This window comes from Siphateles boraxobius, unplaced genomic scaffold, assembly GCF_051911475.1.
Source record: "Siphateles boraxobius isolate OS27281-9 unplaced genomic scaffold, OSU_SipBor_1 13, whole genome shotgun sequence".
NCBI lineage: Eukaryota > Metazoa > Chordata > Actinopteri > Cypriniformes > Leuciscidae > Siphateles > Siphateles boraxobius.
In genome coordinates this window covers 28,424,158-28,450,064 of record NW_027508733.1, presented here as the reverse complement: position 1 = coordinate 28,450,064, position 25,907 = coordinate 28,424,158, and the positions used below count along the sequence as shown (strand labels likewise).

Below are 25,907 nucleotides of genomic sequence, written 5' to 3'. Positions count from 1 at the left end.
AGACGAAAACATGTTACTTGTTCAATTAATAAACAGTTTGTTTGATGACAAATCTCTAAAGATAAACTTGGCCTCCCTTTCTGTCGTTGTAATTGTGCGTTTTATTTATTTATTTTATTTTATAATTTTCTTTGAACGATATTCGACTTTTGCTCCTCTATTGTCGAATGGCATTTTTGGCAGAAATTCACATCACTACGCGAGGCGAACTATTCTCAAAGACTTACTTTTAGACATTATTTGGGTAGCACACATATTCTGAATGACTTCGGCAGAATTCAAATGAGCCGTTATAATCTAGATTAATTCCAAGATTCCAGTGAGATTAATCTAGATTTAAAAAATTAATCTATGCCCACCTCTACTTTTTACATTGCTTAAACTCGTTAAGCGATTTTCAACTTTTTAGATATCAAGGATTTAACTAATTTTTAAGTCAGTTTAATGTAATTTAAGTTGAAATGATTTAAACATCAAAGTTGATTATAAATTTAAGGCAGCAACTGTTTTTTTGTTTGTTTTTTACAGTGTACAGGGTTAAAACTTAATATCAGTCTGCAAGTTTTTACTAGGTCATTAGAAAATACAAAAATAATTTAAAGAAAAATGAGAACTGTGTATTGAAAAATGATGGTGAAACTTACTGTAGATGAGTTATTTTGGCTTTGTAATATGAGTAAGGATCATGTCAGAACTGCAAAGCACAAGTGCCATGCTGATGTGTGAAAATACGCATTTCCCCAAAAAAATATCAACACGTTATTCTAATTGACACTTCTCTTGCGCTAGTTAGAGGCTGGCACACAAATGAAGGTTTTTCACCATCTCAGATGTTAACCCATAACTGGAGGCCGAGGGAGGGTTGGCAGGCCTCTGTGTTGATCTCCTGAACTCTTGGCCAACTCCACCGAGATCTGTAACTGAGGGATGATTTCATCTGACAGTAATGGAAACAACTGCCATGGTACGTTCACGCTGGACGTTTGGACTGCATGTTTACTAGACGGATCTCGCAGGTGATGCCAACCGTTTTACTCATGGATTAGTTGTTTAATGGCGCTCCAGGTATTGCGTTTTGAAATATGGTTTAAAGTCAACATGAAATTCTGTTAACAACCAATTTAATTCCAACTCATATGGCAATTCATAACTATTTTATGTTTTGGCAAATTGATGGCTTATTCACATGAATAAAATACATCAAATTTTTCAGTCAAAAAATGCCAAAGAGCACCAAGTTCATTAAAACGAGGGTTAAAAGTTCATTAAAAGGATTGCCGTGTGAGATATTTTATATGGTATTAATAACAAATTGTTTATATATATATATATACACACACATTATATATATATATATATACACACACATTTTATATATATACACACACACACTAATATATATACACACACACACACACACACACACACACACACACACACACACACACACACACACACACACACACACACACACACACACACACACACACACACACACACACACACACACACACACACACACACACAATATATTGTTAATAATTATAGTTAGTTATAGTTTAGTGTAGAAAACTTTATTCTTCAATGTTCGTCCAGGTCTTGAAACACACTAATGTCCAATGTGTTCAAATACTTTTGGATCAGCTTTCATTTATCATAATTTTTCTCTCTTCTCAAAATAATTGACATGTTAAGAATCTTTACAAACACCACAAATCAGCTCAAACATCAGCTTGGTGATCTAAATGATCTAAAAATCAGGGTAGAGTTGGAAAAAAGAAATAGATTTGGGTTCTGCCGCCTGGGAGTGCGATGCACTTCTAACGTTGGAGGAAAGTCTTTGAGGGCAGAACGGAGTCTGACTGGAGGCTTCACTGCTCGTTCTGTTGGCTGTCTGTGATGGAGCTCACGGCTCCCTGGCCTTTGTTGACGTCACTGATACAGGCCCACTGTCCGTCCACTGACTCCTTCCACAGGGTCACCTATGAGCAAAAGTCAATGCGAAACAATGTAAACGACGTCATTTCTTTAGTGCTTAAATGAGCCCTTTCTAAACGCTGTTAGCTAAAAGGAAGCATCATGTCTAGCAGTTTCAGTGAAGCAATCTGAGGGTGTGTTCACACTGCGTGCATGTTTGGTTTGAGTAAAATTAACTCTGGTGCGATTGCTCGGTTCGTGCGGTTCATTTGAATAAGCGTGAACGCTGCCATCCGAGCCCTGGTGCACCAAACCAACGGAGCGAGACACTGAAAATATGGGTCTCTCTCCACTTCCAGACAAACCCAAAACAGGACATGATGTCATAAGATGTGACCCTAAAAAAGACAGGATGCTCAAGCTGTTTCTTCTCATCATAGTCACGATGTTGCCCATCACAGTTCAAAACAGGCATCAGAACCGCATCTCCTCACAGCAGATCTGTGTGTGTGTGTGTGTGTGTGGTGTGTGTGTGTGACGGAGGGATTCCTGACGCTGTTTTGACTTCTTTACACATTTTAGAAGCCCTTCATGAGTTCTCAGCTGGTCAAAATACCATTATTTGCAGGCTACGCACATACAACAAGTGCATTTATCCCAGACCACAGCAATGTTTTGGATGTTCGGTAAGTTCTGACGCAAAATATACGCCGCAAAAGCCTCTTTAGGTTTGGACGGCAGTGTGAATGCTAAGCGAACTAGACTAAAGGTGTCAGATTGACATTTTTATCACCGAAACTAAAGATACCGATCCTAAAGGAATAGGGATACGTTCACAACCTGATTGGTCGGCTTTTATTACGTATATTTTGTGCTAAACTTACCAAACACTCAAATTAATGTGGTTTTCTCCTCTAGTTTGATGCACCAGGGTTCAGATGTCAGCGTTCACACTTATTCAAATGAACCGTACTAACGGAGCAATCGCACCAGAGTTCGTTCTAATCAAACCAAACATGCCAAGTGAGAACAATGTATCATTTTCTTCTTTTGGTCCGGAACAAAAGAGCCAAGAGAACCTGTGCTACAAGTGTGAACACACCCCAAAAGCTCATCTACTTAGTTAAATAAAAAATAGTTAAATAAAAAATTATTAAATAAAACAAAGGTTATTGGAGTACGTTTTACAAGAAAATACTTTAAAATTCCATGTTGATACTTGCCATTTACAAAAGAAAATTCAGTGTAAGATTATTACGGCCAGCTAACAAGGAATCAAAAACGCCTTCAAGAATCACTGCGCACACACCATTAGTTAAAAAAACGAACAGAACAAAACAAAAATGTGCCTACTTTAGCTCCCTAGAAGCACTTAGATAGGACTGTGTGTGTGTGTTTAACCTGCGTGTATTTTCAAAGCCCTTTTGCATTATTAAGCTGTCTGTTTTATAAATGCATCAGATAATGGCGTGTTCGTCGGCGAGTAAATGGCTCGACCCGCCGCTTGCCGCAGTGAATAATTACAAGGCAGAGCATCTCACCGGAAGCGCAACAACCCGGAGTCTTTTTTTAAATAAACGGGGATGTCAGGGACGGATTCCCTCACGCCGGGCCGAGTGCTGGGCGATATAACCTCGGTCATTAATTCCTGAACCTGAGAGTGCACTGTGAAATGAGTAATGATGCTGGGTAAATCGCTGCCCACATGCTCCAGCGGCAGCATCTTTACTCCGTAATCCCATGGGACGAGAGCCAAAGAGTGTCACCATTAGTTTCATGGTGAAAAGTCAATGAATCACAATGTCAAAGCACACAGTCACGGCCTGTTTTTAGTCAGTGACCGGTTGAGTCATGGAGGAGTTTGCCGCACACTAAATATACAGCGGTAATATAACAATGATTTAAGTGTGCTTGTTATTTGTCATTAGACTAGTTTGATGATCCATTCTTGTAAATGAGGAAGTCTATTACCGCATGCTATTTTAACTTCAATAGCAAAAAAAGGTGTACAGTTTAAACTGTCCATTTTAATGAACCGATTCAAAACTTCATATATTAAAAAGCAAAAAAATAGTGTGCAAGTAAAATATATTTGGGTAAACACTGCTCATTATAATAATATATTGGTGATATGATAAAATATTTTATATATAAATATTCAAAAGCTTTTTTAACTACACTATTGTTTTAGTTTCTACTTTAAACATTTATTTAATTTGCTACAATAAATTATTTAAAAAAGTATTTTAGTAGTTTCGGAGTAGATGTACATTACGGTCCAAACAATGGGGGTTAGTGTAAAATTAATTCATTTATTCAACAAGTCATGCATTAAATGAATCAAAAGTGACAGTGAATACGAGGGTGAATAAATTATGACATTAAGGCTCAATCCCAATTCACCCCTTGGCTCTACCCCTCCGTTTTGCGCGTTCACGTCTAGGGGTAGGGTGTCCCGATTCTTGTTGGGATAGAGGGGTAGGGCGAAGGGTTAGGGCTACATAGCCCACGAAACGGAGATTTTTCTCCGGCACACTTCGAACGGAGGGCTACGAGAAAGTTCCCAGAATACATTGCGAATCACCGGCGAGATGGCTTCGCAGACGGTTAAACATTTAAATTTAGCCCCAGATGACACCACAATGCACTTCATTTACTCTTCTAATGATAATATAGGCATTTAAAAAAAGAAATTGTATAATAAATTACCTTTCCGAAACAGAAAAGAAATACATTTCGAGGAAGGAACGTTATAATCATCATGTTTCCTCAGAGCTAAGAGCAGCGGCGCTCATTGTCAGTCGTTGTCATGGAGAAATCCTGTAAAAACTTGTCGCTTCTGTAACGTCAGAGCCATCATCGACGACTGATGACGTATCTGGTTCATGAAGGGTTGTTCCATTTCGTAGGGGAATATTTCAACCCCTTGGCCCTTGTAACTCTGTTTTAAGGGCCAAGGGGTACACTCGAAAACAAGGGGTAGGGGGCAAGGGGTGAATTCGGATTGAGCCTAAATTCAAATTCTAGGGTCATATTTGGCAGGTACGTACTTTGTTGTCCCCGCCTGACACAGCCAGGATGTTTCCTGTGATGGACCAGCTCACGTGCCACACCACGTCATTGAATTTGTGGAGAAGTTTGGCCGTCCAGGTGTTACCGGCTGGGTCGTCACACGTCCAGATAAACACACGACCATCCTATGGTATAATATAATATGAAATAACATAATAAAATAGATTTATGCACTTTGCAGACACCATTGCACAAACCATTTTAACAAAACCATTCCCAAGGAATCAAACCACTTTGGCGTTGCTACCGCTATGTTCTATTATTTGAGGTACAGGAATAAAATAAAAATGTATATGATTTACTTTGTTTTTTTTAATCGCAACTATCATTCACATTGATACTGGAAGAGTCCCACAGTAGAATATCTAGAGTAAAGCACTGTGATTACCTGTGAGCAGCTGGCGATTGTGCTGGTGGGCAGACCAATGGAAGGAGCCCAACCAACATCTCTCACCCAATCACTGTGTGCCTCCAGCTTCTGGTCCTCTTTCCATTGGCCATCCTCTTCTCTGGGAAGAAAGTATGAATGTCAGTACATAATTTGACCAATAAAGTTATGGTCTCCTGAAAGAAAGTCTGTTGTGTACACCAATCACAACAGACTGGGCCATCTGACCAATCAGAGCAGAGTAGACCAATCACAACAGACTGTGGCTAATCCGAGTAAAAAAAGCTCCTGTAAAAGGAGGGGTTTAGAGAGACCGAATCTTTGAACAAAGCATTTTCAGACTCTTTTAGAAATTAGATGTACAATGTAAATTATGAGAAAATTAAAGCGTTTTTGACGTCTGATGCATGTAAATCTATTGTAGGAAACAACATGGCAATAGAATCTCCATTGGCTAGTACATTTGTTTGTTTACTCGCCAGGCAAATACACTATTTATTATATTCGTTCGTTCCCCCAAATCAGCTTACCTTTGTAAAATGGCACAGCTTTTTAAATATCTGAACCTACTCTTACATCAGTCAATCAAGCATTATATTATGATATTATGATAATCAAGCACTCAATGATAGAACTTTAGTAATTAGAACTAAACTTGGTAATCATGTATGAATGCATATTTGTGATTTTAACTGAACTTCGGACTGGTGCTGGTGCTTAAGATATTGTTGGTCACTCACTGTTTCTGTAAAAAAATAGATAATAGTAATTATTATTATTATTATTATTATTATAAGATAATAATACTTCTACTAGTAACAATATACAACACACTAAGGATTGATGAGCTGCTGGGTTCATGAATATTAATCACGTTATCTGCGTTCGCTCTAACAGATTTGCTGAAATCAAAACAGGTCCATCCAATGAGATTGCGGTTTGCGCATTAGTTCCGCCCACTATCAGAGAAACCGGCATATCTTCTGTTCTTAAAAGATGAATAATTCTGAATGAACTCAGCTATTTTGACAAGAAAATAAAATATAGTGTTTAAATGTAGCGCGTCGATACTGCGTGGTATGTAAGACTCTCCTGTGTGTGTGAGAACAGATACAGGTACACTGCACATCCACTGAGCCGAACTGAAATAGTGCAGAATCACTTGATGGAGAGCAAAACTCAAGCGCTCAGAGTGTTCAACGAGTGAAAATATATCCATGCTAAACTAACGGCCAGATAATAAAAGACATTGTTTAGTCGTCCGAAGTGAAGATTCAGTCGCATATACGAGTGATTTATTTGCATTGTAGAGGGTTGAAATTATGAAAATTTAAAATAGCATAATTAGGGGCGCATTACATATTATTGGCTAATTTGATAATGCTGTCAGAAACAGTAAGAATCAGCACCATTGTATATTTAAATACTTTTCCTCCCACAATCAGCACAATGTAGAAAATAAAAACTAGCCTATATATATATTTTTTTTTTTTTTTCGGACAGCAGGTGCTCGTGACCGTGTACTCTAAAATAAGGACTGCACTCACTTCCACAGCTTGACCAGATTGTCACAGCCTCCAGACACAAATCTCTTGATGTAGTTGGGCTTCTGTCCTGTTGGCTGCTCAATAAGACTCCCTGGGACAACAGCTGGCGCCCAACTCACAGCGTTACAGCCGATCTGCCAGAAACACCAGAGAAAAACAAAACCTCAAATAACAGGAAGTACAATACATTTCGCCAGTCTTGTATGACATACTCGACTAAAGCCTCTTTATTGCATGACTAAAACACAGTCTTGTCCAATCAGCATTCAAATAATCAAATCCCAAGAGCCTATACAGATCAGGCACCTATAGAAATATTAAATACAATTTTGCATTAATAATGTTTTTGCATCTTTTCTACAATATATTTCTTACAGTAGTTCATGTGAAATTTCAAAGAATTTCCTATTTTTTTTAATTTAAAAAAAAGTGTAAAAGGCTATGACTAAGTATTAATACAGTAATAACATTTAATAAACAGTAATAAACATGCACATTTACTAATTAATGAGAAGTTCAGTTGCAATTTATGTCAGTGTCAATGTTACAGTGTAATTATACATTAAAGTACTGAGAAATAATTAGAGTTAGTTGCATGTAATTATGCATAATTTATAATTACTACAACAGTAACAACATGTAATGTGTTCAAAAAGACACTAAAACAAAGTGTTACTGAAGTAGTTGATACAAATATGGTTCTACTTAAGTTATGATTTTATAAACTTACAATTTCTTATAAATTTGTAAGTCACTTTGGATAAAAGCGTCTACTAAAAGAATAAATGTAAAATGTAAATGTAAACTTGCCCTCCACCAGGTCAAAACTGACCCGGGAATGCAAAAGGTGTTGCCATTTTTTGGAATGCACTATGAAGGCTAATCATACTTAAAATAATTTAAATGAATCAAATCATTATTAGAGCCCTGTATATGTATATTTTAAGATCTCATATAAAGGCGAAACTCACTGTATGCGCATTGTTGATCTTCTTAATATCCCAGTGTCCATCTCCAGAACAGGTCAACACTGAAATCGCCCCATCTGAGCTGCCACAGGCCAGAATCAACCCAAAGTCATACGGTCCCCAGCACACAGAATTCACTGCAGGAGAAGCGAATGTGTGATTGTCCACAGCGGGATGCTTTTATGTCACAGTGTTTGAAATGAGAATCGAAAAGCGTGAAGTTACCGGACGAGTCGTGGCCTGTGTATTCATACATCTTATCCCAGGTGCCGTTCTCCTCCTTCCAGATGATCACCTTCCTGTCGTAGGAGCAGGACGCCAGGATGTTGCCGTACATGGGGTGAGCCCAGGCCACCTGCCACACGGGACCCTCGTGGCTGCCGAAACAGAATTAGAGTTAGAGTTAAAATCGACTCCACGGAAACCCTAGTTTTAGTTGCGTGCCTTCTCATACCCCCTCAGATCAGCCACGAGGATCTGCCCTCCGTTTTTGACATCAAAGATCTTCACAGAGCGATCAGAGGAGCAGGTGGCCAGTCTGGTGCCGTAATAATCCATCTGAGCGTCATGCTGAACACAGAACCACAAATCACAGTCATATAGTGTTGAAAAAGATGCAGCAAAAGTAAAGATGGAGGCAAAATGGATGGAGATACTCACGATCATATCCTCATGGGAGGTGTCCACCGTGTTAATGACCGAAACCTGAAACACACAAGACCACAGATGTGCTGAGATGTCAGTTAAACTGATATTTGTCGAAAACGTATTGATGATGTTTAACTTTAAGAGGCATAAAGAGTGAACACCCCTAAAAAATTGTAATACACTGAAAGAGAGAATTTAAAAGAGAACAAAAAGATAAATTATTATTATGTATAAAAATTATTTACACACATAATTCATAAAAAATGTGTGTGTGTGTATATATATATATATATATATATATATATATATACACACACATTTTTTATGAATTATTTTAGGGTATTTTTCTTAATACAAATATTAGCAATTAATTAATTTGTTATTTCTTTATTTTTGAATAATTTTTCAAGTTATTAGCTGGATACAATATTTTAATCAATTTACAACAGTAAATATAACACACTAACAAAATTAAGTAGTTGACAGCTCATTAATCCAACATAATATAATGGAAAAACTGAAAACGGTCCAAAACACCGCAGTAATAGCATGGTACTTTTTGTTAACGTACACAATCAAAGATATTTGTTTTATATTATCAGGGCTGTCTTTATAAAGAGTTGAATATCGAACAGTATCTAAATAACTCTTTAAACAGCTTTAATATCGTAATCAGACATTTAAAATGCATTTCATTTTCCATCCGGTCATTCATTATGAAACTATAAAATCCGAGCACTTAAATATCTGAGAATATCAATAATGTAACACTCACCATATTTGCTTATATCCCTCCAACAAACTCCTTCAACTAAAAAACGTCTCTAGTTGTTCTTCTGCTCTTCAGAAATGAAAACACTGATAGTATTTCCGACGTGGCAGAGACTGACCGCTCAGTGCGGACTGTGTTTCCCCTGCTAAAGTCTCCGGGTCGAACAGAAAAAATGTTCCGCTCGATACTTCCGTCCCCGTCCTGCAGTTCACACTGACTGCAGCAGAAGGCGGCAAAGCGAGTTAAATTAATATCGCCCGAATCTCTATTTATAACTGCCTGAAAGTGTCAAATGTCTCATGGTCTGTCCAGTGTCCAGCCAGGCGCTATGATCTTCATCAAGCTCAACTTTCTGTAGTAATTTTACATCGTCATTCAGTGAAGTACGTTACTTTAAAAAGTCAAGATGTCGAATGTCACCTTTTACATTTCCAATCTGTTGGAAAAAATGACATCAACTGACAAAGATTTTCGGTAAGACAGTGTGTGTTTCAGACTCACGACTAATGTTTACAAAAATAGGCCGATGACAAAGCAACGGCCAGCAGTTTATATTTGTGATTTATATTAACCCCCTTTGAAAAATAGTGAAGTGGAATAAACATTGGCTAACGTTACTTTTTAAATTAAAACTGTTGTGGATATAAGTTAGGCTACTGAAAGTTACTGACAACGATGATTTGTTTGCATGAAAATTTAACTTATGTTGACTATTCAATACACTATATTTCATTTGTATTTTGGTTAATACATGGAAATGTAAACCCAGTCAAACTTAATTAAATATTAAATGAATCAACATTAAGGATTTTTGTCACGTTTCCTACAGAATTCAGTCTCTAATTTGCTGTTACCAAAACAAGGAAGCCTTTGGTAAATCTTAATTGTAAAAAAATATAACATACAAGTCGTGATAATTAAATACAATTAAAACGACATACTGCGTCATAATTATGACATACTAAATCGAAATTATGACACAACTTACTAAATCAAATCCATCGTCATATGATAAATATTTTATGAAATAATGTTGAAATGATGACCTACTAATTCATTATAGATATAATCATGATATAACATAAAACGTCGAAATTTTGACAGATTTCGTCATAACTATGAGTGTCATAATTATGAGATGACTTTCTGCCATAATTTTGACTTTTTAATGACTGTCATATTTCAACTTTTTATTAGAATGTCAACTTTTTAATGTCATAACTATCATTTCGACTTTGTATGTCATATTTCAACTTTTTATGTCATAGTTTCAACTTTTTTAATGTCATAAATATAATTTCGACTGTATGTTATACTTATGTCACAATGCTTTACTTTTTAGTGTCATAACTATCGTTTTGACTTTGTATGTCATATTTAAAACTTTATTTCATAATTTCGACTTGTGTCATCATTTCAACTTTTCTTCACATAATATGATTTACAAAAGCATGTTTTTTTCTTTTAGTGGTAGAAATGAGTTTCCATTCCAGGAAACAGTTTTGCTAACTAAGTACTACTATCTCGCTAGTATTTACCATGGTAATACCGTGTGTTTTGGACATAATGAAAGGTTTATGGCAGCCAATGACCTGATGATGGAGCTCCAGAAGGACTCGATCAAACTGGACGAGGAGAGCGAGAGGAAAGTCGTCACCATGCTCCTCAAACTCCTGGAGGACAAAAACGGAGAAGTGCAGAATCTGGCCGTCAAATGGTATTTTCTCACTCAGATTTTCTTCCGAACATGAACGTGATGAAATAATCACGATTATTTCTGGTTTGTGTAGTCTTGGTCCTCTAGTGGGAAAAGTGAAGGAGTGTCAGGTGGAGATGATGGTGGACACACTCTGTTCCAACATGGTGTCCAACAAAGAGCAGCTGAGGGACATTTCCAGCATGGGCCTGAAGACCGTCATTGCTGAACTGCCATCTTCATCTGCTGGTATCATGCCGATATTATAGAGATTTCTGACTTTTTAGGATCTCTTTGGTTATAGTTGTTGTATTGTATTCAAGGTGTGAGCCTCACAGTCAACGTCTGTAGGAAGATCACGTCCCAGCTGATTGGAGCATTGGGAATGCAAGACGACGTGTCCATTCAGCTGGAGGCTTTGGATATTCTCACTGACATGTTGGGCAGGTTGGTCAAAATGCCTTATACTTGCATGAAAAGTGTTTATGAACATTCCCCCATCAGTCTAATGCATTATTTGACAGGTTGAGCACTGCTCTGGTGAGCTTCCATCAGTCGATTCTGACCGGTCTCCTCGCCCAGCTCATGAGTCCTCGCATGGCAGTAAGGAAGCGCTCTATTATCGCACTGGGTCACCTGGTGCCAAGCTGTAGCCTTGCTCTGTTCACTCAGCTCACCGAACACCTCATGGACGAGCTGTCCCGCGGACCGCCCTCCGCCAGCGTGCGCACCTACATCCAGTGCTTGGCCACGGTCAGCAGACGAGGAGGACACAGAATTGGTGAGAGCTGCTTTTATATTTATGCTAGAAGAATAACGGTGCTGATCCACTTGTCCCTGCGACAGTTCTGTCGCGCTGAACTCCACTTTATTCCAATGGGTGACGTCAAGCGACTTTGTCGCGCCCGCAAAGCATTCCGGGAAGGCGGCGCTGCTGGCCGATGCCCATCTTTATGCAAATTAATTCAGTTGAACGCAACGCGACTATCCAATAGAAGTAGAGCATATGGAGATAGGGGGAAGTTTCTCGCAGGTCCTCTGTTCTGATACGCAACATTTCCCGCTCGGTCAAAACCACTCCCATAGCGGTAAACAGAGGAACGGAACGCCCATCAACGTACAAATGTGTGGGAGGCGTCGCAACACCACGCGAGAGTCATGTCGGACAAGTGGATCAGCACCGTTAGCCTATGTCTGTCAATGCTGAGGGAATGTAGTATTAACATTGTGACCAGCAGAGGGAGCTGAAGAGACGAGCAAAGATAAAATGAATCTACTGTATTTAAAACATTGGCTGTGTTCGAAATCGCCCAATTCTCTATTCCCTACATTACTCCACTAATATACTCCACTTGAAGGAGTGAATGAAAACAAATGAGACACCGAGTGCCGGAAAGGCTTTTGCATAGTTTGTGCTTGCTGTTTAATGATCATTTGAAACTTAGTCAACTGTCAGCTCCAGTAGTAGGCTACGATAAAAGAACTCTGTCATGGAAACTAGCTGGTATAAACCTTAATTAAACAATTTAATAATCCGTTAAAGGTATTTATACCTGTGTGATATTACGCTGTACCCACATCGGACCAGCGGTTTGTAAAATGGATGGATGGATGATTCAGCTGCGGCGCCATCTTCTGGTCAGACGTGGGAATTCATTCGGCGCCACCTTCACAGTGCATTATGGGTATTCTCTAGCTGTAGATAATACATTGGTTGTACTCGTTATTGCGGTGCATTATGGGATTGAATGAGTGTACTTGATAACGTCCACTATGATTTCGGACACCACTAGAAATGGCCGTCACCTCAAATAATGCCCTATTTAAGGGTATATGGAGCATTTCGGACACAACCATACTAAAATGTCTTTTGGAGATTTTGAATATGACATGGTTGCTGTATTAATATTGAGTCTTTTATGATATGAAGGTGAACACCTGGAGAAGATTGTACCCGTGGTGGTGAAGTTTAGTAACATGGAAGATGATGAGCTACGCGAGTTCTGCTTTCAAGCTTTCGAAGCTTTTGTTAGCAGGTAAAACTGCTTCTACATTATTTGGTTTATAACTTTAAAATCCAGCTTTTTCATCATGACACAATGCTTTCTCCCTCTGTGTGAACTTGTATGTCAGATATTATCTCAGAAATTATCTCTTGTTTTGTTTTTTTTGTCAGATGTCCAAAGGAAATGTCCCCTCACATTCCAACAATTATCAAGTTGTGTTTGAAGTACATAACCTACGACCCCAATTACAACTATGATGCTGACGATGACCAGGATGACAGTATGGACATTGAGGAAAGAGAGGATGAAGATCAGGGTGATTTATTTGACCATCATTGTGCAATTTTAGGCGTTATAATTTCATCTTTAAGCATACACCAATAGGATATTTTTGGAAAGAATTAAAAATCATTACTAATGGTTCATAAAAAGTTTCTCTAGCTATGTATGAGATGAGGCAGATGGCGGATGTAGTGCTGCCCACTCTGAGTGTGTTTTTCACAGTCAACACACTTGTTATCTATAGAGTCTGATGATGAATACAGTGATGATGAGGACATGAGCTGGAAGGTGCGGCGCTCCTCTGTCAAATGTCTGGAGGCGATAATCAGCAGCCGCAGGGATCTGCTGGTGGAGCTCTATGGATCTGTAGGCCCAACGTTGGTGTCCCGCTTTAAAGAACGTGAGGAGAATGTTAAGACTGACATTTTCTCAGCCTTTGTGGCTTTGCTCAGACAGACCAGACACCCTCACGGTCCCAGTTTGGACACGGGAGCTAAAGAAGAGCCAGCAGTCTCTCTCTTGAAGAAACAGGTATAGTTGTGTGCAGGTTATTGACCCAAACTACATGGTGCATATCTCCTAAAATAGCTCTCATCTGCTTTTACAGGTACCGACAATAGTAAAAGCCTTACACCGACAGCTAAAGGAGAAGAGCTTGAGAAGTAGACAAGGTTGCTTCAGTCTCTTGACAGAATTGGCTAATGTGCTGCCCAGTCAACTAGGAGAGTACATACCTGCCCTCATTCCAGGTCAGATTAAAAGATATTTAGCATTAAATGCTATGCTATAACCCTGTCTACACTTGACATGACCGGTGCGACACACCAAAAACCATTAAAACCCAATTTATTCTGAGTCAGTAATGGTCTCTACTTTGTTGAGTTTAATCACTTAAAGGAGAACTCCGGCGCAAAATGAACCTGGGGTGTAATAACACATTGGTACGGAGTCGACTGTTCTCTGGGATTTGTTTTCATGATAATCGAGTGTAAAGAGTTTTATCTCTAAAAACTGTTTAGCTTATAACGCTAGTATATGGGGCATATAATAAGTAAAAAGAGATCGCTAATACCACTAACAAGGCTCAAAATAGCCCCACACTATAATACCACTAACAAGGCTCAAAATAGCCCCACACTAACACGGTAGCTTAATGAGGGTCTCTACATACAAACCGAAGCACTGAGAACTTTGTAAGTGTACAGACAGTTTAATAATAATATACTTTATAAAGACAGTACCATCGCGTATACAGGCAGGAGCCATCTTTGGGAATCAGCCTCGACCAGTCGAACCACTAACGCCGTGCTAAGTGAGCTGAACTGTGAGATTCCAAGTCACAGTTCAGCTCGTAGCACGGCGTTCGTGGTTCGACTGGTCGAGACTGTTTTCTAAAGATGGCTCCGCGATGGTACTGTCTTTATAAAGTATATTATTATTAAACTTTCTGTACACTTACAAAGTTCTCAGTGCTTCGGTTTGTATGTAGAGACCCTCATTAAGCTACCGTGTTAGTGTGGGGCTATTTTGAGCCTTGTTAGTAGTATTAACTAGCGATCTCTTTTTACTTATTATATGCCCCATATACTAGCGTTATAAGCTAAACAGTTTTTAGAGATAAAACCCTTTACACTCGATTATCATGAAAACAAATCCCAGAGAACAGTCCTCCTTTAATCGCTATATTATGGTAATAAATTAATACCTGATACTTTAACAATCAAGTTGCCTTTAAATCTTTTGTGTCCAATTGTACTCTTTAACCAGTTCTGTAGCATATTATTTTCAGTGTATACATTCATTTCAGATTTTCTCTCTCTTTAGGTATTATTTACTCCTTGACGGACAAGTCAGCCTCTTCAAATATGAAGATTGATGCCCTTTCTTTCCTCAATGTTCTCTTGAGTAGCCACAACCCAGAGATCTTCCACCCACATATTAATGTCATCTTACCAGCGGTGATCCAATGTGTCGAAGACCCGTTTTTTAAAATCACATCTGAGGCCCTCCAAGTCACCCAGCAGATTGTCAAGCTCATGCGGCCGTTGGACAAGCCCATCTCTTTTGACGCCAAGCCCTACATAAAGAACGTGTTTGCTTGCACCTCGAAGAGGTTGAAGGCAGCTGACATAGACCAAGAAGTGAAAGAGCGGGCCATTTTCTGCATGGGCCACATTTTGAGTCATTTGGGTGACCAACTTGGTGCTGACCTGCAGCCCACCTTGCAGATATTTCTGGAAAGGCTTAAAAATGAAATCACCAGGCTTATCGCAGTGAAGACTTTAACTCTTGTCGCTTCCTCGCCACTTAAAATTGACCTAAGACCCATTTTAACAGAGGGGATTCCAATGCTTGGATCCTTCTTGCGGAAAAACCAGAGGGCCCTCAAGTTGAACACGATAACAGCCTTGAACGTGATGGTCACAAACTACAGCGACAGCTTCAAGCCCCTCATGATAGAATCCATACTGAGTGAGGTACCTGCTTTGATTCAGGAGAGTGATATGCATATCTCACAGGTAGCCATAACGCTGATCACGTGTATGGCCAAAGTTTGCCCGTCCTCTTTGAGCAAAATTGGGGGGACGATCTTACCCGAAGTGCTTAACTTAGTCCACTCTCCACTGCTACAAGGAGGTGCTCTAAATTCAATACTTGAGTTCTTCCAGGTTCTTGTAGCAACAAAGTCCAACAACATGGGTTACAGTGACCTCCTGAAAGCCTTGAGAGGGCCTTACTACGATTCAAAGTCGACTGACTCCATGTCTGTGCATAAACAGTCCTACTACTCTGTTGCAAAATGTGTAGCAGCGTTGTCGACGGTCTGTCCCAAAGAAGCTTCTGGAGTGGTTACCAACCTTATTCAGGAGGTAAAGAACCCCAAATCATCCGAGTCGGTGAGGATTCTCTCGTTGTTGTGTCTTGGGGAAATTGGACGGTTTGTGAACTTCGAAGGGCACAAGGAGCTGAAGGGAGTCATGCTGGAAGCCTTCGGTTCTCCAAATGAGGAAGTTAAATCTGCCGCATCTTTCGCCCTGGGAAACATCTGTGTTGGAAACTTAGGGGAGTATCTGCCATTCATGCTCAAGGAGATCGGCAGCCAACCAAAGAGACAGTACCTGCTTCTGCACTCCCTCAAGGAAATGATCAGTGCTCTGTCAGCCGAAAGTCTCAAGCCTCATGTGGAGAACATCTGGGCTCTGCTGTTCAAGCACTGTGAATGCGCAGAGGAGGGCACTCGCAATATTGTAGCCGAATGTTTGGGGAAACTCACTATGGTCAGTCCATCTGAACTCCTACCAAGGCTAAAGAAACAACTGTCCTCGGGTAATATGAGATGAGACACTAGCTTGACTTTACTCAGTAGATAATGTGTTAGTTTCAAACGTATAGTTTTAAAATGGGGTTTTAATTAAGTGAAGTATACTTGACTCGACTGCACAAAAATAAACAATAAGTAAGCATTTATTGTTCTTCCAGGGTCTCCTCTTTCCCGCAGTACGGTTGTAACTGCAGTGAAGTTCACTATCGTAGACCACCCTATGCCCATAGACTCACTCCTCAAAGGATGCATTGGTAAACTGCGTATACTTGGTGCTTTTCTGTGGATAATAAATGTAAATGATATACATTTTTGGTGAATGCATGATAGATACTGTCTTAAACCCTTGCACCAATTCTGCTATTAGGTGACTTCCTGAAAACACTCCAGGACCCTGACCTTAATGTTCGGCGAGTGGCTTTAGTCATGTTCAATTCAGCTGCCCACAACAAACCTTCCCTCATCCGTGGACTTCTGACATCACTTCTCCCACATCTATACAATGAGACCCAGATCAGAAAAGACCTTGTTCGAGAGGTACAAATTATGAACAGTAAAGGCACATGAAACCTACCATATGTGTAAAATATCATAAATTCTTATACACAAACCCTGAAAAAGAAATTCAAATTCTTTTTAGAGAATTTATTTTGTAAATCTTACCAAATTATGGCATGTTAAATCACATGTCAGGTTGAGATGGGCCCCTTCAAGCACACGGTAGATGACGGGTTGGATGTCCGCAAGGCGGCGTTTGAATGCATGTACACTCTGCTGGACAGCTGCCTGGACTGTTTGGATATCTTTGAGTTTCTGAATCATGTTGAGGAAGGCCTGAAAGACCACTATGACATTAAAGTAAGTTATATTGTAAGTGAGGTAGGGATCTGATGCAATTGCATTATGATTTAACATTGTCCAGTACATTACATAGGATTAAAGCAAGCATATTTTCACCATTCATTCTCTTTAAGATGCTCATGTTTCTTGTTTTTCAGATGCTGACCTTCATTATGCTCGCCAGAGTTTCTAAACTGTGTCCAGCTGCTGTGGTACAAAGGCTGGACAGATTAGTGGAGCCACTGAAAGCTACTTGCACTACAAAGGTAAGACCTAACATGAGTTGTTTGTGACCATGTTACAGCGACCCAACCTAACCATGTTACAATGGTTTGTAACAAAACATGGGATGTTGTCTTCTAAGCAGTGCTGGGTTGATTTCTTACAAATTGTAGTCATTTGCTGATTCTAAATTACATGACAAAAATTGTAGGTAGCAATGTAATCCATAACATTACACTTTTAAGGTAATATAATGGAAATATAATGACTACTTTTTGATTACTTTTGAACTAACTCGATTTGAATAGGATAATATTGTACCATATTGATATAAAAATACAAAGAATAAGAAAATATACACCAAAAAAAGGGAGTGTGGAGAGACAGTGCGAGTTAGCAAAGATTAATATTGGAATCTAAAGCGTCACATTGGCAGAAAGCACGAGGATGTGCTTCGCAAACATAGTGCAGCAAAAGGTAAGCTATACATAGGCCTACGATAATAAATTAGATATAGGTAAGGTAGCTATTGTGTTGTACCCCAGTCTTAAGTCTTTATATACGAAAATGAGTTTTTACGTGCATATGATACGCAGTGTTCGCGTGCATATGATACACACTTTATTGTGTGTAATACACACGCACCCCACAACACTAATCTTACCCAAACGTATAATAGATACGTACCCCACACCACTGCTAAACCTACCCATGCGTATCATATGCATGTAAAAAATAATTTTCGTGTATAAATTGCTCGATAAACACAATGTGCTCCATAGAGACGTATTTACTGTGACCGGGTTTCACCACAAATTAAGATTTCCTTCCAATGAATTAAGAATTTGTTTTCTCATTTAGGCTAAATCATGGCCACAAATTAAATTTGTTATCTGGTCTAAGTGAATTATGGCCACGTTGCTGAATGGCCATGCACAATTTACTTAACCAGGTAGGCTAACGAATTACTATATAGTTAATTGTGTGTTCGCTTTAAAGTAACACCAGGTAACTTTTCAACCTTCATAATATATTTCCAAGTCTCTTGTGATGTTACATCGACTTACAATAGGTTGAATGACACGTCTGCCATAGCCTGACGGGTCTGTAGCGTTTTTAATCGTACTTTTAAACTTCGGGTTTCGGGTAGTAACCGGCGAACAAAGAGAACTACAAAACTCGACTGCTTTACGGCATATACGTCACTTCCACCACCACCCCCACTTCCTTAAAATCACAGGGCTGTCAAGTGTCACGCATTGAGCGTGACAGTCACTCATTTCGGTCTTTTGTCACGCTCTCCCGCCACACATTGTATTTCTCACGCTGAAAAACTATTTGTTATATATTTAATATGCCGCAGCGCCCAAAACTCTGGCCGCGCCGCTCTCACTGTGCAACAGGCATGAATTCAAGCGCGTCTCCTCTGGTGTTATTCGTCTGGTGTTGTTAGCCACTCAGAAAATAGCACTATTGTATCTGGGTAACATTTAACACAACAACCAATGACACCCCGTAGTCTGGGGTGTTTTTTTGTCTGCCTGACTATGTTACGGAAGCTATCTTATCCTCCGTTTGTCTTCATGAATCAGGTAATGATTATTTGTCTTGCCTCAAGCTATAATGCAAATCGATTTGTAAAATCTGCAGATTTATTTATGGTGGCTTGATATTATAATATTGACGATATATGGTTATTATCTACCACTCAAACATTGCATTGAAGTATCATATAGATTCAGTAAAACGGTAACCAATAGACTAGGCTACTATAATGACACTGGCTTGTAAACGTGATCATCGCGATCATTTGTCGTTAGAAAAAAAATAAAACCCATGAAATTATATTCATATGACATGCTGAAATATATGCCACTGTACCTGGGATGAAGACATTTCACACGCGACGCAAGCAGAACACCTGCATGTGACCTCCTCCTACAGTGTTCAGGGCTACCATGGTTGTCAACAAATGCACGATGACAGAGTTTACGACAGTAGTAGAGGACAATACTGTTTCCCAACTGTAGGGGGACCCCGAGAGCAAAAGTTACCTGGTGTTACTTTAATTAAAATGAGCAAACAAAGTATTAAAACATGGTGGTGTTGGGTGGGAGTAATGAATTGTTAATTCGTTATGCAATCATCATATCAGTGCAACTAAAAGTTGTTTATGTGCCTGTTTTGCAATGGCAGTTATTGTCACAGAAATAAAATAACTAAAATCTAATATACTTTTTTAGTTATTCCATTTTATAGGCAAGTTTGCTAATTGATAAAGTTAACTTAATGCATTTAAATTAATAAAAAAGTAAAGACTGTCACAGAATGTCATAGCATAAGTGCTATTTACAATACTACTATTGATACATTATTTCAAGAAATCCAATACAAACAGAAATCAAAAAGCCTACTGCAGAGAAATGTAATGGTGGAGCGGGATCTGAGTGTTGTTGTTGTTTTTTTTTGGGTGATTTCAGATATATACAGCATTTCTCAGGAATTGCTGATTGCACCTTTAAATATTACAATGTCAGGGTTTTCCAAACTGGGGTTCATGATGGAACTGCAGTGGTTCATGAGATTAATGAAAAGCTATTAATTAAATCGTAAATACTTCAAACTAAAATAAATAATTTGAAAATAAAAAAATGTATCTGAATATCATGTGACCATTAAACAACATTTAAGACTTAATTTTAATATTGACCTACCTTATTAACTTAAAATCTCAAGGCTTACTTCAAGTAAATGTAGAATTCCAGCTGACGAAAAAGTTTGAGAATCCATGCATTGCATGTAAATATGAAATGACGAGAATTTGTACATTTTATTGTCTGAAAGACAATTATACATGGTTAAAAGACTCTGAGTGATAATTCAAATAATAAATGTTTGTGAAGAGTTGATTAGACATGTAATTCTGAGAAAACACTTCTTAAAAGTGCAATTTTTGTAAATGCAGTCATCAAATGTTGTGTTTTGCTCAGTTTTCAGTGATAATCACATTCGTTCTGAACGTATACGAGCAGTAGACTTTAAAATAATTTAAAAGATATGAAGAAAGTAGTAGGTAGAATCAATGCATTATGAATAATTTACTGCCATTGTGAGAATAGCAATTACTAACTGCAGTCTGATTATGAGTATTTTTTTATTTATATATATAAAGGTGAAAGCTGGTTCAGTGAAGCAGGAGTTTGAGAAACAGGAAGAGCTGAGGCGCTCTGCCATGCGTGCCGTCGCTGCCCTGCTGTCCATCAGCGAGGTGGAGAAGAGCCCTGCCATGGCAGACTTCGCCAACCAGATCAGAAGCAATGCAGAGATGGCCTCCATCTTCGAGAGCCTTCAAGGAGACCCCTTAACAGGGGCTGTGGAATCAATGGACACTAGCTAGGACTCCATTTATTTTTCATGGTTATAAATCCTGCAATGTACTACAGTTTTGATGTGAAAATAAATACTTTAAGCTCGAAACTTAATTTCTATCAATTTTGCATACTACCCATCCTAAAGAGTATTTTAAGTTAGAAATAGAGCATGCCAAACCATAGTATATTGAAATGAGTATTTCAAAGAACTACAAACTAAGATGTTAGAAAACTACAAACATGGTGGATGTGCGAGTACAACGGTTAAGTAGAGCAGTTTAGATAAAGGGGTTTGAGTGGCTAATAATCTGTATCTAACCTGACAAAGATAATTATTTGATTTTATCCACATATTTCAACTGCATTGCAAACTTTTGTAAATAAGTTTGACAATTAACTTTTAAATGCATCATTATGCAAATTGCAAACACACAAGTTTCCACATTAAAGACCGACTACAGATCAACGCGCTAGAACATTTCTCTCCGAAACGGTAGGAAATTACCGTTAGATTAGTAATTTAGATTAGTTCAAAATCACTACTAATGATTTTAGTAATGAACTAAGCGACAGCTGTCCGTTAAAGACGCAGTTACGACTAAGTATATGTCCCAAAGTTCACCCACTATTCGGCTACACATTGTCTTGACAAAAACAGTACACACTTTTAGGGCATAGTCTTAAACACGAGTCATCATCTAAACAAAAAGAAATTATGACAATTAGAAAATATGGTTTTATATTTTTCACTTTATTGAAAAGACAACAAGATAACCAGATTATTCGTTCTCCTCGCTGCGGAGTCTGGCGTTGGGGTTCGTGACCTTAATGGCCAACTGTGCGGCCCTCTCCACAATCAGCTTCCTGTTCTTTGAGGACACATTGTGGGCGATCTCAGCACAATGGGTCCTGGAGGGAAAGAAAACTAAGGTTACACAAATTCATATATATATATTTTTTAATGAGAACACAACATTGCTGTCCTCCCCAAAAAAGTCTTTTAAGTTTAAGTTACACGTGTTGTATACTCTAGTATAGGACCTAGTTATACTTCGAAGAGACTCAAATACAAGCACTAGTCACTTGTAGCAGATTATCTTCCACCTGCTGGCTATAGCAAGAGCTAGAGGTAGAATGGGTATTTCCTCCGCCATGATATTTCTCTGAATTCAACACCTGGGATGAATACGGACAATTCAGCAGGTATGATCACAGAGACAGACAGTTCGAATATTAGTTACATATTCAACCGCAAAGAACCACCATACTAAAACAAAGGATTTACACGCAATAATCATCCATGCAAATTCACATTGGGGATAAAAGTAGCTAAATCCTTCTGCTCTTACTTGTTGCTCATCATGAGGACTTCAAGTTCTTTGATATTGTGGACCAGGAACTTCTTGAATCCAGAGGGCAGCATGTGTTTGGTCTTTTTGTTACTTCCATAACCGATGTTGGGCATCAACATCTGACCCTTGAAGCGTCTGCGCACTCTGTTGTCAATACCTCTGGGCTTCCTCCAGTTTTTCTACAGACACATTTACATTAGTCAATGAACGATCTAGAAGTCTTAAAATTTTAAAGGATTTCAAATTAATTGAGTCATCTACAATATCAAGCTACACATGATCTCGAATAGGTTTTGGACCGCCATTTAAAAAACACTTTCTGCATTAAAAAAAAAAAAAAAAATACTGCTTAAAGATGATCAGAGAACTTGCAGAAAGTCTTCAGCAATTATTTAATACAACTTGTATGTAATCAAGTATTGTAACGTTAGTGTTAGAAGTTACGATGACAAGGCAGTAACTTAAGAGATAGATCTCAGAATAAAAATGCATGCATGGATAAATTGTTTACAAAATCTATAACATGCATTCTACAAAATAGGTAGGGTGAATTTCCGTAGCTTTTCCGAGTCTCTAAATCACAACTTCCAACAAATTCCTTGATATTCCAGGTTTCCTACCCTGATCTTGACATATCGGTCCGACTGATGTCTGATAAACTTCTTAGTCCTTTTCTTGACAATATTAGGTTTGGTGAGGGGTCTGAGGGCTGCCATGATGCCTACAAAAGTGAACAAACAACAATGAATTAGACATTTAAAAAAAAAACACCATACATTTACATTACTAACGAATCATTCATGATGAACAATGACTATTTTTGACTAAAGCAATCTAAGTTGACATGTAGCATGCACGTTAGCAATGTTAGCAAACAGTATCGTCTAAAGACAAGTCCACAAAAAACAAGTTAAACTAGAACACGCGATAAGACGAAAGTTTAAAGCAAAACAGTTTAAAACTACGGCAGAAACCCATAATATACGCTAAACATCATGCACAACACATGCAACTAGCACAAGTAACTTAACGGTAGTAAACATGCGTGATATTGGATTGATTGGACGCTCATATTGAACATGAGAGTATGAATACACTTTCAATTTTAATTATATGGGACTCTGCTGTAATGTTAAAGCTAGAAGAGCAGTATTCAGTATATTATGTGACTTCAGAGTTTCATGCAGATGACACCAATGGCCGCCATGTACAATCCCCGTGTGATCATTCATATAAATACCGCACATAATATCGCTCTATGAGCCGCAATATCAGCGCATTTGAGTGCAGTGAACAGTAACAGAGCGATATGGACTAAGAAACGTTTATTTTCATCAGAACGTGAAAGGATGAATTGAGATTTTATTCCGCTCACCGTTCGGCCTGCCTCTACCGAAGACAGTCCTGAAGAAGAGAAGGAAGTGACGCAGTGACGGCCTGGAAGTAACATCAATCGCCGGAAGTGGCTCCTGCTCTGAAATGTGGCCGTGCAAAACATTGCCGCTGGTGTGTCGTTGTCAAACTGCTACATGAAAAAAGTGTTATGTAGGCCTATCTATGTAATATAGCAGGGCAAATTATGTTTCGAATTATTTAATCGATTTTACCAAATAAAACATATTTTTAAGTTTAAAACGTATAATTTTTTTTATTATATAGGCTAGGCATATTTCTTTTCCCCTTTTTTTGTACACTTGGTTCTTTTCATCCCGTTATATGTACTATATTAAGTATGTACATTTACAATTGTGTTTATTCATGTGTATTTTTAGTGATACCTCAGCAATAAAAAACACTGGTTTTTAAAGTCCCCATGAAATCAAAAGTTTTTTGAAGTTTTTTGGCTTTCAGTAGGCCTATATATGTTAGCCTTACTGTTATCTATAAGCTAGTGTGCTCCAAAACAATGAGAAAATTCACATTTAGACGATATAACCATTCAAAACTTACAGTCTCTCACTTCTGCCATTAGATTGGTGCAGGAATGACATTTATGTAGGCCAAAACGCGAAAGCGCATTTTAGCACTTCATCGTCCCGAATGCAATTGTTTTTTGTTTTTAATGGGGTTTTGGTTAAATGGTTGAAATAAGGTATGTGAATGTGGTGAACACAAGCTCAAGATAATTTCACGTTTTATTCCACAACATAAAATGCATCAAAATTACCCCACTCATGATTTTTTCAACCTGTTACATGTCTTGAAAATGGCGGTTGTTGCCAAGTGGCTAAATGGGACTAGCCTACAGAGGCTTTCGAATAGATTAAACGTCATCACGCTGAACAGATAAACAGTCCGCTTTTAATTATGGCGTTAATGCTTATAATTGTGCTCTTACAAACTACTTTAACGCAAACGTTCAGGGTAAATGTTTTTAAATAAAAACTGAAAGAGTTGTCGGAGGCTCAGTGATGGTGACGTTATAGTCGTGGAACTGTGTAGTTTGTTTATAGCCGACTTTTAACTTTTTACTTCTGGCGACTGCATTTAGGCTTCAAAATTCATAAAAATCTTGATGGACAAGAACGTGTAAGTATCATAAACAAACACAGAGCTTGTTTTTAGCAGTAATCCAAAAGCCTATGGGAAAAGCCTATGTTTTTGTCGAGGGAACCAGTGTGATGCAAACTGCCGGTTGGCCTTCAAAGTGACGTCATACCTGCACCACTCTATAGACCTTATGTAGCCACGCCCCTTTTCAGCGCTGCGCTCATTTGTCTTCCGGTCTGTATTTTCACAGCGATCCTGCGTATTTATAAATGAACGGCTCGTTTTAAAATCTTCCCTGTCTACTAACATTTGTTAAGACATCTGCTTTAAACATTACAATCCTCATGATAACTTTCGTTAACTTAACATTAAGTATATCCACTTTAAAAGCTAATTACTCCTGGACAGCAATGCCATAAAAATACACAGAGCGACCGCAAAAACGGAAGTTCAAAGACAATATTCTAAAAATGGCGGCGCCCTTGTTTCTCTGGCGCATAAGGTCTATATGGATCAATGATTTTGATGACATCACTCTACACTTCAGCATCTCATCAGATTTTCTGTCCAATCAAATGCTCTCTGAAGCCCCGCCCCCTACACTATAGGCTGAAATCGGTCACTTGTTCACACATTTACTATTTTCTACATGGTGAATGGCACATATTGCACTATATAGGGGATATAGGGAACGATTCAGAAAGTGTAAATATGCTTTCCATTGGGGTGAATGAAGTCCGGTTTCATGTTAGTGTCACGCGACACGATAGCATGGATCATATGCGCAAGTCGGTTCAGACCACAAAACGTATCGGACCCATTTGAATCCACAGTAGGCAAAAAGTACCCGGATGACCTACTACTTCCAGTGATATTCTAAAGTGTGGACACTATCCCACGAGGCCACGGGAAATGATTTATGAATGGAAATGAAGCGACTGAGGCTTGTAGGTAATGTGACAGTAACAACATGGCGGATGTATACTTTGAATTTCAATCATACCAGAGCCTGTC

The 25,907-nt window shown here is 38.6% G+C and overlaps 3 protein-coding genes across 4 annotated transcripts in view; 1 reads left to right on the top strand and 2 right to left on the bottom strand.

Moving 5' to 3' along the window:
* Positions 1-1,555: 1,555 nt before the first annotated feature.
* Positions 1,556-9,526, bottom strand: sec13 (SEC13 homolog, nuclear pore and COPII coat complex component). The gene is made up of 9 exons (XM_077226958.1): positions 9,316-9,526; positions 8,553-8,597; positions 8,347-8,462; positions 8,118-8,269; positions 7,896-8,029; positions 6,925-7,058; positions 5,378-5,498; positions 4,968-5,114; positions 1,556-1,982 (listed from the first exon to the last, which is right to left on the bottom strand). The coding sequence occupies exons 1-9, from the start codon at positions 9,316-9,318 to the stop codon at positions 1,872-1,874; spliced, it is 963 nt and encodes a 320-aa protein (XP_077083073.1). The 5' UTR covers positions 9,319-9,526; the 3' UTR covers positions 1,556-1,871.
* cand2 (cullin-associated and neddylation-dissociated 2 (putative)) lies at positions 9,495-21,157 on the top strand. The gene is made up of 15 exons (XM_077226948.1): positions 9,495-9,786; positions 10,886-11,029; positions 11,103-11,257; positions 11,332-11,455; positions 11,533-11,789; positions 12,939-13,044; positions 13,185-13,330; positions 13,541-13,827; positions 13,904-14,045; positions 15,121-16,623; positions 16,777-16,872; positions 16,986-17,155; positions 17,312-17,476; positions 17,617-17,724; positions 20,853-21,157. Exons 1-15 carry the CDS (start codon positions 9,719-9,721, stop codon positions 21,075-21,077), a joined length of 3,696 nt encoding a protein of 1,231 aa, XP_077083063.1. The 5' UTR covers positions 9,495-9,718; the 3' UTR covers positions 21,078-21,157.
* A 624-nt stretch (positions 21,158-21,781) lies between these two features.
* Positions 21,782-25,907, bottom strand: part of rpl32 (ribosomal protein L32) — a 251,962-nt gene continuing 247,836 nt past the window's right edge. The window contains exons 1-4 of one of the 2 annotated variants that reach the window (XM_077226976.1): positions 23,779-23,901; positions 23,024-23,124; positions 22,401-22,582; positions 21,782-21,960 (exon numbers count right to left, since the gene is read on the bottom strand). In XM_077226976.1, the coding sequence (XP_077083091.1) occupies positions 21,831-21,960; positions 22,401-22,582; positions 23,024-23,119 (408 nt within the window). In that variant the 5' untranslated portion in view covers positions 23,120-23,124; positions 23,779-23,901 and the 3' untranslated portion in view covers positions 21,782-21,830. Of the gene's footprint in view, positions 21,961-22,400; positions 22,583-23,023; positions 23,125-23,778; positions 23,902-25,907 lie in introns of those variants that run through there. The other variant, XM_077226977.1, reaches the window with a different exon arrangement.